This window comes from Nelumbo lutea, chromosome 3 (genome assembly GCF_056320005.1).
Source record: "Nelumbo lutea isolate HS-2025 chromosome 3, American lotus-T2T, whole genome shotgun sequence".
In the NCBI taxonomy this organism is placed as follows: Eukaryota; Viridiplantae; Streptophyta; class Magnoliopsida; order Proteales; family Nelumbonaceae; genus Nelumbo; species Nelumbo lutea.
This window is the reverse complement of record NC_142686.1, coordinates 28,040,218-28,058,420: the sequence shown is the minus strand read 5'-3', so window position 1 is coordinate 28,058,420 and position 18,203 is coordinate 28,040,218. Positions and strand designations below refer to the sequence as shown.

The 18,203-nt window shown below is 38.2% G+C and overlaps 1 protein-coding gene across 3 annotated transcripts in view; it reads right to left on the bottom strand.

The window, feature by feature from the left end:
* POLD2 (DNA polymerase delta small subunit) overlaps positions 1 to 18,203 on the bottom strand; it is a 48,697-nt gene that overhangs the window by 6,563 nt on the left and 23,931 nt on the right. For 2 of the 3 annotated variants that reach the window (XM_088980074.1, XM_088980075.1), the window contains 7 exons: positions 16,649 to 16,756; positions 14,252 to 14,367; positions 14,065 to 14,148; positions 13,230 to 13,298; positions 12,858 to 12,929; positions 12,679 to 12,770; positions 12,434 to 12,561 (listed from right to left, as the gene is read on the bottom strand). In XM_088980074.1, the coding sequence (XP_088836200.1) occupies positions 12,434 to 12,561; positions 12,679 to 12,770; positions 12,858 to 12,929; positions 13,230 to 13,298; positions 14,065 to 14,148; positions 14,252 to 14,367; positions 16,649 to 16,756 (669 nt within the window). Of the gene's footprint in view, positions 1 to 6,244; positions 6,539 to 12,433; positions 12,562 to 12,678; positions 12,771 to 12,857; positions 12,930 to 13,229; positions 13,299 to 14,064; positions 14,149 to 14,251; positions 14,368 to 16,648; positions 16,757 to 18,203 lie in introns of those variants that run through there. The other variant, XM_088980076.1, reaches the window with a different exon arrangement.

The window sequence follows — 18,203 nt, the reverse complement described above, 5'->3', positions numbered from 1 at the left end:
ATGGTCCTCTGTACAATAGTATTTTACACAAAAAACTCCTTTAAGGACCCCCCCCAAAAAAAAATTACATTAAAGAAAGTGGACAAGAGGTCATCAGGACTGAAAAATGTCAGAGTTAACAGCTAGTCAGCCATGCTCTCAACATGCCAACCACCGCATTGATAACCACCTCCGGACTCGATTTCTGCTCAAAAGTTCTACTATTCCTTTTAGACTAGATTGCCCACAGCACTGCTAGAGGAACCACCTCCCAACAAGCTTTCCCTCTATTGGACATTCCTTGAATCCTCCACCCTGCTAACAGGTCCTTCACAGAGATTGGGAAGCACCCAACAGCTGGAACAGCATTTCTGAAATGATTCCAAACCTTAGAAGAAAAGCTACAATGTAGGAACAAATGCTTCACAGTTTCCCTATGGGCATTGCAAAGTGACCAATCCATGTTTGCTAGATTAGCTCCTTTCCTGACCAGTGTGAATCCTTGGTTAAGCATTTTTCCCAGACCACCATCCAAGCAAAAAATTTCACTTTTGAGGGAGATGCAGTTCCCCAAATTTCTCCATAAGGAAATGAACTATCCTGCTCACCCACCAAGCTAGCATAAAAAGACTAACTGAGAACTCTCCTGACTTGGACCATCTCCACTGCCTTAAATCTCCTAACCATTCGCAATGACTTGCTAATTGTTCAATAGAGACATCAACTCTGCAACAGATTGCACCTCCCAGTCAAAAAATATTTCTTCTAAAAGCAAGATTCCAAGCACCCAAAGATCCATCAACCTGAAAGCATTCAGCCACGGTAGCCTCTTTGTTGCCAGCTAAAATAAACAGGTCAGGAAACTTATCCTTCAAAGCTAATGCATCGTACCATGGGTCCAACGAGAACCTTATTCTAGATCATTGCCCAATAGGAGCATTATCCCTCTCGAGAGAAGGCAAGGAAGGCTTTATAGATCCCCCTCCACACCCCACATCCAAAAGACATCGGAATCCCATTATCATTTAAGCCATATTTCTCTGTTATTAACTCCCTCCACAACTATTTGCTAATTGTGTTCATTCATTCTTCCTAATAAAATATATTTTTTAAAGATAATTAGTTATTAAACCGTTTTTTGTAGATATTAAGAAATTAAGACCCTAACATGGACTTGTTTGAGCTTGCTTCAAGGGGGTTGGTACAAGGCAGCTCAGAAAATAAGGAATGAAAGATGCTTAACATGGACTTACCTATTTGAAATAATACAATTGGGAAAGAAGCAAAAAAAAATTGGAAGCTTGACATTCTTCAAAGCCTTGAGTACGTTTTATATGTAATGTTTATGTATTTTAAATTTAGCTAATAGGCTTTTAAAACATTTAGTTTAAATTAAAGTTTGAATAATATTATTTTTAATATTTTCTTAATTCATTGCACCTTGCTTCAAAAAGGTGCATGCCTCTCCTTGCTTTTTTATTTCACCTCTAGAGAAAAATGTTTTTGGTGCTTTCTTATGCCTTGTTCTTTTAAAACACTGAGCTAAATGGCCCATAAAATGGCCAGAGGAATATAGCAGGCAATAGCATTTCACCTTTCTAATTCATGATTTTTATATGCCCTTCTGATAACAAGGCTTAAACTGAATATGGAGAGCACCATTGAAATGGCATGGCCTTCAGGAAGTGGTGCCAGATTCTACTAGAGAATCTGGAATGGAGGAATAGATGGCTGGAAGTCTTGGATTCCTGTTCAGGTGGGAAAAGACTGTCGCCTGCAAGTCCCATTCCCCTACTGACCAAAATTTTCCTTTGTCAAACATTTATCACAGGCCACCACCTACAGAAAAACAAAATAAAATAAAATAACTTGAAGGGACAACAGTTCCCCAAATATCCTTGCTTGGAAAAGGAGATCTGCTCTCACCAATCAGACCTTGGTAAAAGGATTTAACCTTGAAGAGCCCAGAGTTCATTCAACTTCACCTTGCATCTTGGGCTTGAAGACTAACAACCCGGTTTTATACCACAGAAAGCAGATCTGCCACCTGCATCAGCTCCCAATAGTTGGAATTTCTTCTTTTGCCAGCTCCCATCCCCCAGTTTGTACCTTCAACCTTTAATGAATGAGGAAAAACTTTGCAGATTCCTCTCCAAACCCCAGAGCACATTCCTTGAAACATAAGAAATGGTCTTGTGGTTCTTATGAAAGAATAAATTTCTGACGAATTTTTTCCAAGCTGCATATTACCGTCAGCCCTTGTATTTTTTTATTGAGGACTTTTCTGTTTGTGGAAAAACCTATAGGAGGTTTCTTTTCTTGTGGAAACAATTAGTGGAGTGTAGGGAGACATCTACTGACAACTGTTGTTCCTTTTTAATTCATAGAAGCCTCTTCCAGAGGGGCAGATTGCAGGTGGTGCTCTTTAGAAGGAATATTTGATTGAGAAATTAACTGGGTCTGAATGACCTATTGTAATGGCCTTTTTATCCATGACTTCTGATTACGAGGCAAAGAAAATGAGGGCAGCTTTCTCTAGAAGGTCACCATGACAATACTAATGCTCAAGTTACAAATTACAACAGTAAGGCTGAACAGGGAGAACTTCCTCAAGTGGTCACAATTGGCAAAAATGTATAGAGACAGAGGTCAGTTGGGTATCTCACAGGAAAGGAGAAGCAGCCTTTTATGATTGGCCACTGTATGAGATAGATATAAAAATGCTTTCTTGAATGAAGTCTTTTGTAAGAACTATATATGCTTCCATGGTTAGGGTTCAAAGTTCCAGAAAGTGAAATTAGTTTATCGTCTCAAAGTGGTGGGTTAACCCAACCACCTAGCATCTAATTTGAAAAGGTTCAGCAGTTCAGTCAGGAAGGTTGGATTTATTCACCCTCATGCTATGGTTCAAGGCTCCAGAAAGTGAAATGAGTTTGTCATCTCAAAAAGTCTAGCTATGGGTTAAACCATTCACCTAGCACCTAATTTGAAAAGGTTCAAAAGTGCAGTCAGGAAGGTTAGGTTCAGTCATTCTCACGGTAATCATACCCTATTCATGAAAAACAAGGACAACTCCTTGATAACACCTATTGTCTACATAGATGATATAGTTGTTACAAGGAGTGATACTACTGAGATTAAGAATTTGAAGAGCTCTTTCTGTTTTTTTTTTTTTTTTGCTACAGAATTTTAAATCAAAGACTTGGACAGCTTGTAGTATTCCTTGGGCATTTAAGTGGCAATGTCAAAGAATGGTAATATTTGTTTCTCAATTAAAGTGTGCTAAAAATCTTTTGAAAGACACCCGCAAGCTGGTTACCCAATCGTATTTTTTTATTGGCATTGATCCTAATCATAATCTGTCCTCTGGTTGCAGTTAACTCTTAAATAACAAAGGTAGATTCCAGAGATTGATTGGAAATTGTTGTGTCTATCAACTACTACTACTACTTAAACATGAACTCTATACTTTTCTTATGAATAATTATTAAAGAAATATGGCTATGGTACCTAGGGAACTACCCTAGGATCTACGTTTTCTATATAAAAAAATCCATCGCCTAGGCGGCAAGAGCCCCCCTGACGCCCAGTCTCACCTTGGCACCTTGAAAACTATGGTTGGCATACTTGAAAGGGTCACTAGTTAGAGATAAATTATATGCTAATCAATGTTGAAGCATTCTGTTAGGTGCTGCCCAACTCTGTCCGTTGAGTGAACCAAACTCCTGAGAGAGGGAAAACTGACGGGGAACAGAGGGAGAGAGAGAGAGAGAGAGAGAGAGAGAGAGAGATGTTCGAATGGAATCCTTCTCCTGTTCATCATTTCTTCCTCTGGTCTTTATAGCCCAGGTAAGCTGTTCACAGTTTACAGTTTGTTACAAGACTGTTACAGTTTGTTGTAGGACAGTTACTTTGTTCTAACATTCTGCCACTTGGATTAACCTCTTGCTGGTGTGTCTTCTCCCTTTTCTTGTAAACTTGATATGTAGGCTGGCTATTCTCGTGCATGGGTCTTGGTTTGCCGCAGCTCTTGGTCTTAACAATACTCCCCTGGTTAAGTTGGACCTTGCCTTCAAGGTCAATATGGGGAAACTGGTGTTGCAGTTGTAGATAGGGTTCCCACGTTGCATCCTCTTCCAGCAGATGCGACCAAATGACTAAAGCTTCTGGAACAATGTGGGAGCCTTTTTTGACCCATCTGAAATTAGTGATACGTGCAGGCTCTATTTCTAGGTCCATATCACTTGAGAATTTGGGAAGATATGATTGAGTTATAGCATCTGGTTTCAAGCATTTTTTGAGAACTGAGACACGGAAAACTGGGTGCACTTTTGAATCTGGTGGGAGATCCAATCTGTATGCAAGAGGTCCAATTTTCTACAAGATCTTGAAAGGTCCAAAGCAGCGAGGTGCCAGCTTGTTCCATCATTGTTATTGTACTGAAAGTAACTTGTAGGGGAGCAATTTCGAGTAAACCATGTCACCAACCTGATAGTGTACTTCTCTATGATGTCTATCATATGATTGTTTCATCCATTGTTGGGCCCGCAGGTTCTGTTTAAGTTCCTGTAGAATGATGTCTCGATTCAGCAGGTGTTCTTCAAGTGAAGCTACTGCTGTAGAGCCCTTCTCATAAGGAATCAATGTAGGTGGATCATGACCATATAATGCCCTAAAAGGGGTCATTCCTGCTGATATCTGATAGGTAGTGTTGTACCACCATTCAGCCCAATGCAACCAGCTGAACCATTGTCTTGGCTTGGTTCCGGTGAAGCATCGCAAATATATGTCTAAGCAACGATTGACCACCTCTGTTTGCCGATCTGATTGTGGATGGTAGCTTGTGGATTTGCTTAGTTGTACGCCTTGGAAGCAAGAAAGTTCTTTCTAAAAGAGGCTGATGAAGATTGGATCTCTGTCAAAAACAATAGACTTTGGGAAACCGTGAAAACGAGCTATTTCCCAAACAAAAGTGTCGGCTACTGTGATTGCAGCAAATGGATGTGACAGTGCTAAGAAGTGGCTGTATTTTGTAAAGGCGATCAACCACCACTAATATGACTGATTTACCGGCAGAGGTTGGTAGGCCCATTATAAAATCCATAGAAATATCTTCCCAAACTTGGCTAAGTATGGGTAATGATTTTAGGAGGCCAGCTGGGGATTGGGCCTCATACTTGCATTGTTGACATACCTGGCATGTAGATACGTATTTCCTTATGGAATTTAGCATACCCGTTCAATAAAATTGGGACAAAACTCTCTTATATGTGCGTAGGACTCCTGAGCATCCACCCATCGGTGTCGCATGGAAGCAATTCAGTAGCTGGTCCAAAAGGGCTGAGTCTGCTGGCAACACCATCCTACCTTTATAGTACAGCACTGACCCTTGGATAGAATACCCAGGTTTGATACCTAGTTGCTGCAACAACTGTGCTTTTATTGCAAGGAGTTCCTTATTATTGTCTGCTTCCTCCCGTAATTGGTCCAGTAGTGCTGTAGTAGGTTGTTGGAACACATGCAATTGGAGTATGCTCTCCGCTAATTGTTTAGGTTGACGCGACAGCGCATCAGCAACTCTATTTGTTGTTCCAGGTTTGTATTCAATAGTGTAATCAAAGACCATTAACTTTGAAACCCAACACTGCTGGTCTGGAGAAAGGACCCATTGTTCCAATAGGAATTTCAGACTTTGGTGATCAGTCTTAATCACAAACTTACGGCCTAGCAGGTAGGAGTGCCAATGCTGAACTGCCAATACAACTGCCATCAATTCCCGGTTGTAGACTGAAGAGTGATTTTGTGTGTTGGATAAGGCATTACTGAAGAAGGCAAGGGGCTGACCATCTTGCATCAGCACTGCTCCCACGCCCAATCCCGACGCATCACACTCAACCACAAAAGGTTTGTTGCAATCTGGTAAAGCCAGAGCTGGTGGGGATGACACCGCTGCTCTTAAGGCTTCAAATGCTACTTGGGCTTTGTTATTCCAAATGAAGGAGTCTTTCTTTAGGACTGTCAGTGGTGCTGCAATTACCCCATAGCTTTTAATGAAGCGTCAGTAGCACCCTGTGGTTCCTAGAAATGCCCGGAGTTCCTTGGTATTACGTGGCATTGGCCACTGTTTGATGGTAGATATCTTGCCCGGATTTGCTAAGACCATTCCATCTTCCACCACATGGCCCAAATAGTGTACATGGCCTGCCCAAAGGCGCACTTCGATTCTTTGGCATACAACTGATTTTGTAAGAGAATGTCTAGAGTAATCTGCAAATCCACTAAATGTTGGGCCCATGTTGGGCTGTACACCAAAATGTCATCAAAAAAGACTAATATGAAACAACGTAAATGTGGCCTAAACAAGTCATTCATTAAGGCTTGGAAGGTTGCCAGGGCATTTGTGAGGCCAAATGGCATAACCCGGGACTCATAGTGGCCATCATGAGTCCGGAACGTTGTTTTGGAATGTCACTTTCATGGACTCTAATCTGATGGTATCCAGCCAGTAAATCCAACTTTGAGAAGATTCTTGTAGTCTTGAGTTCATCCAAGAGCTCATCTATTACCAAGGTTTAAAATGTCAATGTCGATGGAAATGTCGCTTACCAAAATATAGGACATATGTCAGAAATGTCAAGGGGAAATATAGTAAAACTTAGAGACATTATGGAAATATTATGAAATATGTGGAAATATGCAATGATATTTTGTAAAATGATAAAAGAAACATTAATACATATTTCTAGACTATTATCTTATTCCTAACCATTATATAAAGCTAAGAAACTAAGATCGATAACAAATTAATAAATGACGATTTACTGATTTATTATGCATTTTGATGTTTTTACAAGGTTATCTGATATTTTCTTTTCTTATTTTTAATTCTGATTTATTATAAATTCTAATATATTTATTTCACACTAGTAAATAGAAATACATTTGTTCTGATTTTTTAAATATTAAAGTTATAATACATTATGTTTTATTATAAATTTAATAAACTGATTTTCCTTTTTATAGTATTAAGATTATGATAAATTCTGATTTCTTATAAAACTTAATGAATTTATTATGATTTATTATAAAATTTAATAAACATTTCCTGATTTTAATAAATATTTTAAAAATACTAACTAGTTAATATTTTATTACATGAAAAATATTGCATATTTTATATTATAAAGTAATTAATTTATTCTTTTGTTTTTATTTTTTGTTAATTCTTTTTTATAAATATTTTATTTGAAATATTAAATAGAAATTATTAATGGACTAATTTATATTAATATATTGTATTATATTAACATAATATACTAATATATTATATTATTAATGTACATTAGTAGGAAAAACAGTCTTTTTTTTTTGGTTATTTAAATCGATTTGGTTGACATTTCCAAAATAATGTAATTTTTATATCCATCCATTTTCATGTCAGTGAGCCTCGACATCAACATATATCGGGCGACATTAGCGAAATTTCGCGACATTTGAAACCATGTCTATTACTAGAATCAGAAAGCGGTCATTAACTGTAATATTACTAAGTGCCCGCTAATCCACACAAAATCGCCACGTCCCATCTTTCTTCTTGACAAGAACAGGTGAAGAAATTGGGTTGTGGTTGGGTTGAATAAAATTTTTATCCAACAGTTCTTGAACCTGTTTTTCAATTTCTTGTTTTTGAAAATAGGGACAACAGTAGGGCCTTACATTGGTAGGAGACACATCTGGCAATAGTGGAATTCTGTGGTCATGGCTCCTTGTTGGGGGTAGATTCGTTGGCTCCTTGAGAACTGCAGCATATTGTCGGAGAATGTTGCTGAGCTGTTGTTTGTAATCAGCTTGAGTCGATGTATCTTGGTCCTAGGATAATGTTGGGCATGTATGATTTTATTCCCAGATAATGAGCTGATTTGGGTCTCATGCTTCTTTCAGCATGGATGCCAAGCTTACTGGGCTGGCTCGGCTAGCTGAGTGGCCTTGTAAATGCACTCTTGTTCCTTCTATCATGAAATCCATAGACAAACGGGCCTAGTCGCATAGAACAGGCCCAAGTTGTTGCAACCATTGAATTCCCAATACAATATCGGCCCCACTTAACTCCAGTGGGTAAAGATCAACCACAAATTGTTGCTCTTGGATGTGTAACCCAATGTCTATGCAAATTCCATTGCATTGGAGTAAGGTCCCATTGACTGGCATAGTGGTTACAAAGTTTTGGAGTAAGATCAACCACGACCTTAAATGAGGTTGTGGGCTGAACTGGTAATCCAAATCATTTGACTGGCATAGTGGTTACAAAGTTTAGAGTGCTACCACTATCAATGAGGATAGACACTTAGTGACCCCGAACTAGACCCATCACCCTCATGGTTTGGGGTGATGAAAACCCCGCTAGGGCCTGTAACGAGATTTCTGGTTGTATGGTTTCAGCCCGGTGTTCATCATTTACGATCTTTCTTCCGGTTGCTGATCTTCTTCTTCATCCCCGGTGTATAATAAGAAGCCTTGTTGAGACTTGCATCTATGGTCGGGGCCAAACTTCACTTTGCAATTGCCGTAGAGACCTTTGTCTCAACGGTTTTGCATTTCTGTCAACATTAATTTCTTGAATGGAATAATGGGGCTCGGGCCTAAGTTACCTGGTGGTTGAACTAAGATGTTAACTTCTTTATTGGGTCTCGTCCCTTCCGATCTGGGTGTTGTAAATGATTTGTTTGTCTGCTGCCACGAGCGGTTCAGACGTCGGGCTCAAGCTATCTTTTCTTCTTGGGTGCGGACTAGGGCTGTTGCGGCCATCACAGCTGATGGATGCATCGCCTTGACCTCTAACCGTATTTCTTCCTTGAGTCCTCCCACAAAAGCTCCGACCAGTGCCTTCTCCGACCACCCTTGGACTCTTAGCAATAGACGTTCAAACTCCAACTGGTAGTCACAAACACTTCCTACTTTATCTTTGCAAGACTCGTCAAAATCTTCATAACCAGAAGCCCCGAATCAGACACATAGGGCATCAATGAAGTTGAGCCATGAAATACAGAGGTTCCCTCAACAATACCACTGATACCAGAGGATTGTGTCTCCATCCAGATGCATTGCTGGCAACACCACCCTATCTGGTCCAGACGTTTCGTTGTACTCAAAGAATCTTTCTGCCCTGCATTGCTGCCAACACCACTCGTGCCTCCATGGTTGTAGCTCTAGTATTTGTCATAGCTCTAATACCAAACTATTAGGTGCTGCCTAACTCAGGGTTCGTTGAGTGAACCAAACTCCTAAGGAGAGAGGGAAAACTGAAGGGGAACAGAGGGAGAGAGAGAGAGAGAGAGTAAAAACTTGTTATATTCAGTTCCAATGCTGAAGTCAAGTACAGGATCATGGTTCATGGAGTGTCAAAACTTTAAAGGTTGAACATTCTTTTGGATGATTACTTGTCAACAACAGTTTGTCTTCCCTTTTTAAGTTGAGTGTCAATTTGCTGTTGTAATTTCAAGGGGAGATGTGAAGTGGGCTGTATTGTGCAAGTTGTGCATGGTTAACTCTATGCTCAGCTTAAGGGAAAGTATTACACCTCTTGTCATTTGGAATTCTGGGTATTTGTATTCTTTAATTTGACTTTAAATCAGATAACCCATATTCCTAATGCCATTCAAAGAGATTAAAGTGACAAAAGATAAATGCACCAATATAGCTCAACCATTGCAAGTTCGCAACACCTTACCTAGCTGAACCATTCATTCATTTCAATTGCAAAGTTAGCTACTCTAGTAACCCAATGCAACAAGGTGTTCACCAAGTGTGAAGGATATTACCTCTCTTAGATGATAGGAAAGACTTGAAGTTACTGCTGTTAGCAGAAATTTTAGGTTGAAAAGTAACCCAGAAATCGAAGAGAATAAGAGAGAAGAAAATAAAAGAAGAACAACAGAGGAATGAGCAAAAAGGTTACATTACTGTCACCCTAAGCAGTATTATTTATATGTATTTAACATAACATTAGGTAAAAGGACAAAAATGCCCTACTACCTATAACAATACAAGAAAGCAAGCATAAAGCAAAAATAAGCAACAAGAAACTGAACTTATGGGACCACACCTAAATATCAGGTCTGGTCCACTGTATCACTACAATCCCCGTCAAGTTGGGAATAGATACTCATCATTCCCAACTAGCACAAATCTAATTCCAATTTGACTTTGGTGGCTGCTTTGGTGAAAAGATCAGCAAGCTGCATATCAAATGAAACATAAGACAAGCAAACATCTTGAGAAGCAACTTTCTCCCAGATGAAGTGACGGTCAACCTCAATATGTTTAGTTTTGTCATCCTAGATGGGTTGTGAGCAATATCTATAGCAGCTTGGTTATCACAATAAAACCACAATGGTTTCTCATACTCAATCCCTAGTTCCAGAAGAAAGGATCTCAACCATAACACTTCAGCCACACCAAGAGCCATGGACCTGTATTCTACCTCAGCACTTGAACAGGCAATAACATTGTGCTTCTTGCTACACCATGACATTAAGTTACCTCCAACAAATGCATAGTACCCTGAAGGCGCAGCTGGTTGCCAAAGGGTACTCCCAAACCTATGGCATTGACTACATAGAGACATTCTCCCCGATTGCTAAGATAGGGTCAGTTCGTGTCGCCATCTCCCTTGCAGCTATGTATGATTGGCCTCTCCATCACCTAGATATCAAAAATGCCTTTTTGCATGGTGATTTGCTCAAGAAGGTCTACATGGAGCAACCACCAGGGTTTGTTGCTCAGGGGGAGGATGGTAAGGTATGCTGACTTAAGAAGGCTATTTATGGATTTAAACAGTCCCCTCGAGCATGGTTTGGTAGGTTCAGTGAGGTGGTCAAGAAGTTTGGTATGAAACAGTGCCAAATTGATCACTCTGTCTTCAGTCTTGACTCTTCAGCAGGCAAAATAATATTGGTGGTGTATGTGGATGATATCGTTGTGACTAGGAATGACAAAATGGGCATTGACAGATTGACGGCATTCCTACAGGAACACTTTCAAACAAAGGACCTTGGCAAGTTGAAATACTTTTTGGGCATAGAAGTAGCAAGATCTAAGCATGGCATTAATTTGTGTCAGAGGAAATATGTGCTCGATTTATTGGAAGAAACAGGGTTGTTGGGTACTAAACCGGCTGAGACACCTATGGAAACAAATACGAGGCTGAGCAGTGATGTAAGTGAAGTATTTGAAGACCCTGGCAAATACCGATGACTTGTAGGCAAACTAAACTATCTAACCATTACTCGGCCAGATATTTCATTTGTGGTTAGTGTGGTGAGTCAGTTCATGCAAAAACCTTTGGTCCCACATTGGAATGCAGTGCTAAGGATTGTGAGGTATCTGAAAGGAGCTCCTGGTCGTGGTTTGTTGTACAGGAGTGGTGGAAAACTGGTAGTAGAAGGATACACTGATGCTGATTGGGCAGGTTCTATGTCTGATAGACGATCTACCACAGGCTATTGCACCTTTCTGGGGGGTAACCTGGTAACGTGGAAAAGTAAGAAGCAAACAGTTGTGGCAAGAAGCAGTGCAGAAGCAGAATATAGGGCCATGGCACATACTGCTTGTGAATTAGTGTGGCTAAGGAACCTTCTACAAGAGATAGGATATGACATCAGTACTCCAATGAAGCCCTATTGTGACAATCAGGCAGCAATTCATATCTCTTCCAATCCAGTGTTTCATGAAAGAACCAAGCACATCGAAGTTGACTGTCATTTTGAAAGAGAGAATGTGCTGAATGGAGTGATAGAAATTGCATATGTTAGTACAGGAAACCAGTGGACAGACTTGTTTACAAAAGGTTTGAGTCGGGGGAGAGTGGACTACATATGTAACAAGTTGTGATTATATGATATATACTCACCAACTTGAGGGGGAGTGTTAGTGGTGTTAGTGAAGGGGTATTTTGGTCTTTGCACTTGTTGTGAATGTTGATGTGTACTATTATGTTAGTTCGAGTGCCTCTTACTTAAATAAGGGCACTTAAGTATTTTCCAATAAGTTAATAATATAACAACAGGTTTGGCCGAATCTAGGGATAACTTTTTCTCTAATTCGAACTAGACCTCTCTTTTCTCTCTTCTTCTTTCCTCTCCTACTTCTACTTCTTGCTATTCACTTTACTTTACAGTCAACGAACAAGACAGAATTCTAGGGCAGGTCAAACTTTAACAAACTTATACAGTATACGCCTGAACATAAACCAGCAATAGTATGTACCCCATATTTCTTTCACTAAGCAATTGAGTTAGTGCAAGCCAAAGAAATACATTTAAATTGAAGTTGTGCATACAAAAAGCTATAGATGAAATCTAGATAAAGTGAAGGAGGAATTGGGGGGGGGGGGGGGGGGGGGGGGGGGGTACGGGGGAGAGAGAGAGAGAGAGAGAGAGCATAACCAAATCTTTACCAAGTGTATTAGGTGCTGTTGGTGCTAGATGCCTCCACCTTAATGTTCTCTCCATAAAATCAAGGCTATCTTCAGCATCAGAGTATTTTCCAAGATCGTCTATGTTCTGACCCGATGTACCAAGAAATCTGGATATCATAGTATTACAATTTGCATATAAAGAATTAGTGATACACATGACCTATACGGCTATATGCATATACAATCTCATAAGAACTTGTATGCAAGTGATATTCTTCATTTACCTAACATTGTCAAGTTCAAATGAGTGAGGATTTGTACATGAAACGAAAGTATTATAAGCTGATGCCCCAGGGAAAAGGCATCGGTGCAAAGGCTGAAAGAAAGAAGGGCATTTCAGAACAAAACAAGCTTTACTTTTATTTTGTCATATTCATGACCACAGTCAATGATGCAGAGGGACCTGTTGAGGTAGAGAGAAGTTTGCTGGGTCACTAGGCCCTGGCATGATATCCAAAGATACAGCTGCGGCAAGCTGCACAAAGCAAATAAATGCATTAAGGGTAGCAGGAAAGCAACTCAATAAACCAACATCACTAGAACTGGATGAGATGTAAAACCAGAACGATCACTGGGTCACAACTTTACTGGTTTTACTGGCAATTAAATTGCTAAGCCTGTAGAATCATGAAAAAAACTAGAACTTCAAAAATTCACTAGATCATTGGTTTACCAGTTCCAATATCCATCTCATATGAATCTGACAACACTTCAAATAAACAAAGATCAAAACAAAAAATTACTTAGCTTTAGGAATCACTACAGTAATAACAACCTGTGTTAACAAAATATCAAGCTCTTTAATTGGCTCAGACAACCTAGATTGATCCTTTGAAGCCAAAGCCTGCACAAATTTGATAAAAGTTACACCAGGAAAATTAGATGCATTTTAGAAGTATGCTACAACCACATATTAGCATCATAAAAGCAATTAATTAATTCTTTTTCCAGTTAGCAATGATAATGGGAAATTATTAAATAAATTGGTTTCTATTTTTTCCTCTGAATTTAATTAAGAATGCTGGAAGAGACTATACATTGGACAACAGAAGTTAGTGAACTTAGATATTTCAATCATTCATACAACTGTCAAGATTCATGAGAACCTCATGATACTTTTATACGCTGTAACATGAGAACAGAAAATCAAACCCTTCAATGATATCAATCTATCATGAGAAACTACAGCTTCCTTAGTTTCAAAAGCATGAAGGGGTACAACATGTTTTTCTTCAAATATCTCAGATATCATGACAGATCACCCAAAAAAAATCAAAAGAAAGCAAAATTAGGAAATGCTGAAGTCACTTATTCAAAGGCGAGCTAAAAATACCAACCCAAGAAAAGGAACACCATGAAGAAGATTAAAAAGTTAAAAAGGAGAGAATTATCGATGTAAAATGGCTGACAGGTTGGAAAGTCAGTAGTTTGTAATACACACTGTACGGTAATACTTAGTAAGGTGGCCTCCTTGGCTACCTAATCTTTGGGATACTTGGCATATTGTAAATATTATAACTCTCTTCATCAATAATAAACTTGAATTATCCATAAAAATTTTTGAACTGAAATTTTTTTGAACCTTGCAAGACCAGATAAAGTCATGTTACCTGTCCATTAAGAAGTCCAAGAGTAATTTCAACAGAGTTCCCAGCAACAACCACACGAACTATTTGTGATGCAATACTTTGCTCCTGTTGAATTCATGGAGTTTATATGCAGATTATGTTGTAAAGAAGTTAAGTAGCATGAAAATTAATAAAAGAAAAAAAAATAATTTGGAACTATAGTAGAGACCTTCTCATCTCCTAAATGCCCTGTGATATGATCAATAAGAAGCTGGAGTTGGAGAGGATTAGAAGTATTGCTACCGACAGTCAGCCCCGAAACAAAAACAACATACTTGTCTTCCCCTGAGTGCAATGAAACCACACAGCTTTAGTGTGTACCTAGGAATGTGCAGCAACGATTTGTCCTATTAACAGTAGTCAAATGGAGCTTAAGTTATGGTAATCAAAAACCTATGATTTACTATAGTATTCACAATTTGAATCCTGAATCCCAATGGTTCAAGATCTGAACCTTATTATTGATTCTTTTTTCTAAAAAAAATCAATTATTATTCAAGCTTTATGATTAAATTACTGAATGTTATGATTTACTCAATTCATACCATTTCAATCAAATTGACTTGTACCAAATTCCAAACCCACACATTTCCCATTTTAATTTTCAATTTTTCAATCAGATTGTGTCATCCCTTACTAGACTAAATGGTCTATTTGCATTATCTAAACCTATTTAAGGAGCCTTATGAATTCGTTTCTTTATCAATATGTGGGCCAAAGAACTATTGTGTACATGAACTGATCAACTTTGAAGTTGAACTTAATCGTATTATCTACCGCTTACAGTGCATAAATGGTAACTTTGTTCTAGCAATTATTTAAAGGGATTTGATGCAAGTGGTGGGTTGGATGAATAATGATAGCCAAGGGGTCCATAGGCAAGTCTTAAGAGAAACCAAGCATCTTGCAAGGGAGGTAGGGGCCATGTTAAATGGGTCAAGCATTCAGCAAATGGCTTAGCTAATTCCCTAGCTAAACAATGGGTTTCAAGGAAACATCTTTTGGGGCTTCTTTGCATGTATGATGGAAATAGGGTAGGCTTTTGCAGTCATCTATTGTAAAGACTGTAAAAATCACATTTGATTTAATATGAGTTACTTCGGTTATTGATAAAAAGCATACTCAAGTGAAGGATGTAGATAGAAAATGAACTAAAATCTTTTTCAAATCTCTTTAGTTAATATTTTTAATGATTTGAAGGCCCATGATTTAATAATGGACATGATACCAAACAAAGTGAAATGTCAGAGCAGTATTTCATGTAGACATCCCCATACAGTTGGGACAAGCTTAGTGGAGTTTGTAGTATGCATATTTTCAAACATGACAAACTCTAAAAATAAACAATTTACAATATGATTTATGACTCACTTGACTCAACCTTTTCTGTGGTTTGAGATATAATAACAATATTCACCACATTCTTTGAGCGTGTAATTTATTCTCTACTAAGGAAACCATCATTCATAGTTGGTCTCCACCAGAGAGAGGCTTCATTAAACTTAATTTTGATGGCAGTAGCATGGGCAACCTGGCAAACTCAGGTGTAGGTGAAGTTGTTTGGAATGAAGAAGGTATATAATTGCTGTTTTTTCAGGTCTGATCAGCATAGTGACTCACCGAGGGGAAGTCATGGTTATGATGGAATGAGTGCAAAGAGCAGATAAAATGAACATATAAAAACTAATAATTGAAGGGGAATCAAAATCAGTAATGACATGGTTAAAGAATAGGGCTTTAGGCAATACAAGAATGAACTAAAGAAGTAAAGATGTTTGACCAAGGATATGGAAGTTAAATGTTGTTGGGTTAACAAAGCAGCTAATTATGTTGCAAATTGTATGGCCAAACAAGGGGTGGGGAGAGAACAAATGTTTTGGACACAATTGTAAGGAAATGAGAGGGGAGAGATAAAAGGGCTTATCTCTCTTTACTTGCTGTATATGTTCTCTTTCTTATTAATTATAGAAATGATGTTTATTGATCAAAAACAATTTTTTCAATTATCAATGCTTTTGACCTTCTCTTGTGTCACATAGGTTAAAGTTTGTCTCCACTTTTTAACAAACACTGAATAACAGGAACAAAAGGTGTGAAATAGTTCGGAATAAGATAACATAGAATAGTAGAAAGTATGAAAAAAAAAAAGAAGCGAGCATATGCTGTTGAATATCCAAAAAAGAAGATGCAAACCAAATCTATGTCCAGACATGAGCCCAGTAGGAACTAAACACAGCCCTTTTCCTCAATGTACATGGACATGGAGGGAAATGGATACTTCCAATCAATGTCTTCAAAAAACAGAAACCTGTCTAGTTCCCAATTTTCCCAGTTTAACTGGTGGTTTAGTCATCCCCAGTTTAAAACCACAACAGGCATAAAACCAGAGATAAGATAACTGTTCCAAAACTATGAACCAAGATCTTCTCCACTCTCCAATTTTCCCAGTACAACCAGTCAGTCTGAACCGGTATTCCATCTTTCAAGACATTTTCTAGAATATAGCATCACCTTGGAAATATTATAATCTGTAACAACAGAACTGTCTGGAAGGTCATCAATATACCTGAACCACATGGAAGCTGCATTTGTGGTGGTAGACCAGGTTCTAAAATATCTTGAACCAAAAAGTCACCAGCACTAGTTTCCTTTCCATGCAAAGCCACCACAAGTCCTGAAATAGAGTAACACAACATGAACAAATTGGAGATTTTTTAATGAAGGAGTTGACGATCCAAACATTTTTGTTAAATAAACATGATTCTCTTTCCTTTTTGACAAGTAGCATGCATATGTTTATAATAAGTATGTAGTAAACAGTAAAACTTTAAAAGACCTATCTTAGAACCAAAAGATCCTAGAAAGACATTTACCATGGCATGGATCCATCACTATACAACCCCTCTCTACCCACATCATTAGCTATGCCATCTACTAAGGCTGTGTTTGGTTGCAGTGCAAATATGAACCAAATACAAATTTTGCACCCAGTTCAGTTTTGCATCCATTTGTTTGTAATAATGATTTGCACTCCTACCAGATAGAAAACTTGTATTTTTGTTTCATATGCACTCACTAGCAGTGTAAATTTTGCATCTCAAAAACTGGTGAAAATTTTGTACCACCTTCCTCGGTTCCTCCTACATCAATTCTCTCACACAAAGTGGGGACCGCACCATCTTGCTTCCTACCTCACTCCCGAACAAATAACCCTCCTACTACCTCCATTCCCTTGCAAATAAGGCAGGATCACACCATTTTACTTCCTATTTTACTTTTCACACACACACACAAGACAAGGTTAAACCTGAAGCAAAAATAAACCGGAATTTACACTCAACCTATTTGCACTCCCATGCATTTACACCAGTGTAAATGAAATTTGCAGTTTTGCACTGTAACCAAACGCAGCCTCAAGCATTACATTATATTGTAATCCATCTTAGTCAGCTAAACAGAATAGCACCAAGTATTCTCTAACTTCCCAATGCCTAAGGGCCTGCCCATCCTATGGTATTTGCATGAAATTCCTTCAGTTAATAGCCATCTAAACAATTTTTCTTCGCAAAATGCAGACCTAATACCAAATATGGAGTCAAATTCCTTCAATGTACAAGGGTGAATTTATAGATTATGAATTGAGTATCCAAAAATACAAATCTTGGAGGACTGCCTAAAAGGGAACTAGTTACATATACTTATATATGCTGTTGCCCTTCAAGGTTTCTATTCAACCATCACGGAATGAAGTTTTTCTTACTTTTTCAGTCATACATCTACCATATCCTAACAAAATATTCCAACGTTGCTACATTTTTTGAAGATTTGATATGATATCAACATCCAACACTACAATCTTACTTTGAGAATTGATACCACATTACATAAAATCAAGATAAAGTATATGATGGGTCGATTTTCAAGACAACCCCTAATAGTAAATATTTTTTAATTTGAGTAAATATATTGTTTAAATTTTGAATTAGTTAGGAAAACCTAAACGAAGAAAAGCTAACCCAATTTAGAAACAAAATGCTAATATAAGGGAATTGGAATTTAGATGGAAAGATTAATGATATTTGGTTTGAAATGACAAACAATATAAAAAAAGAAAAAAGAAA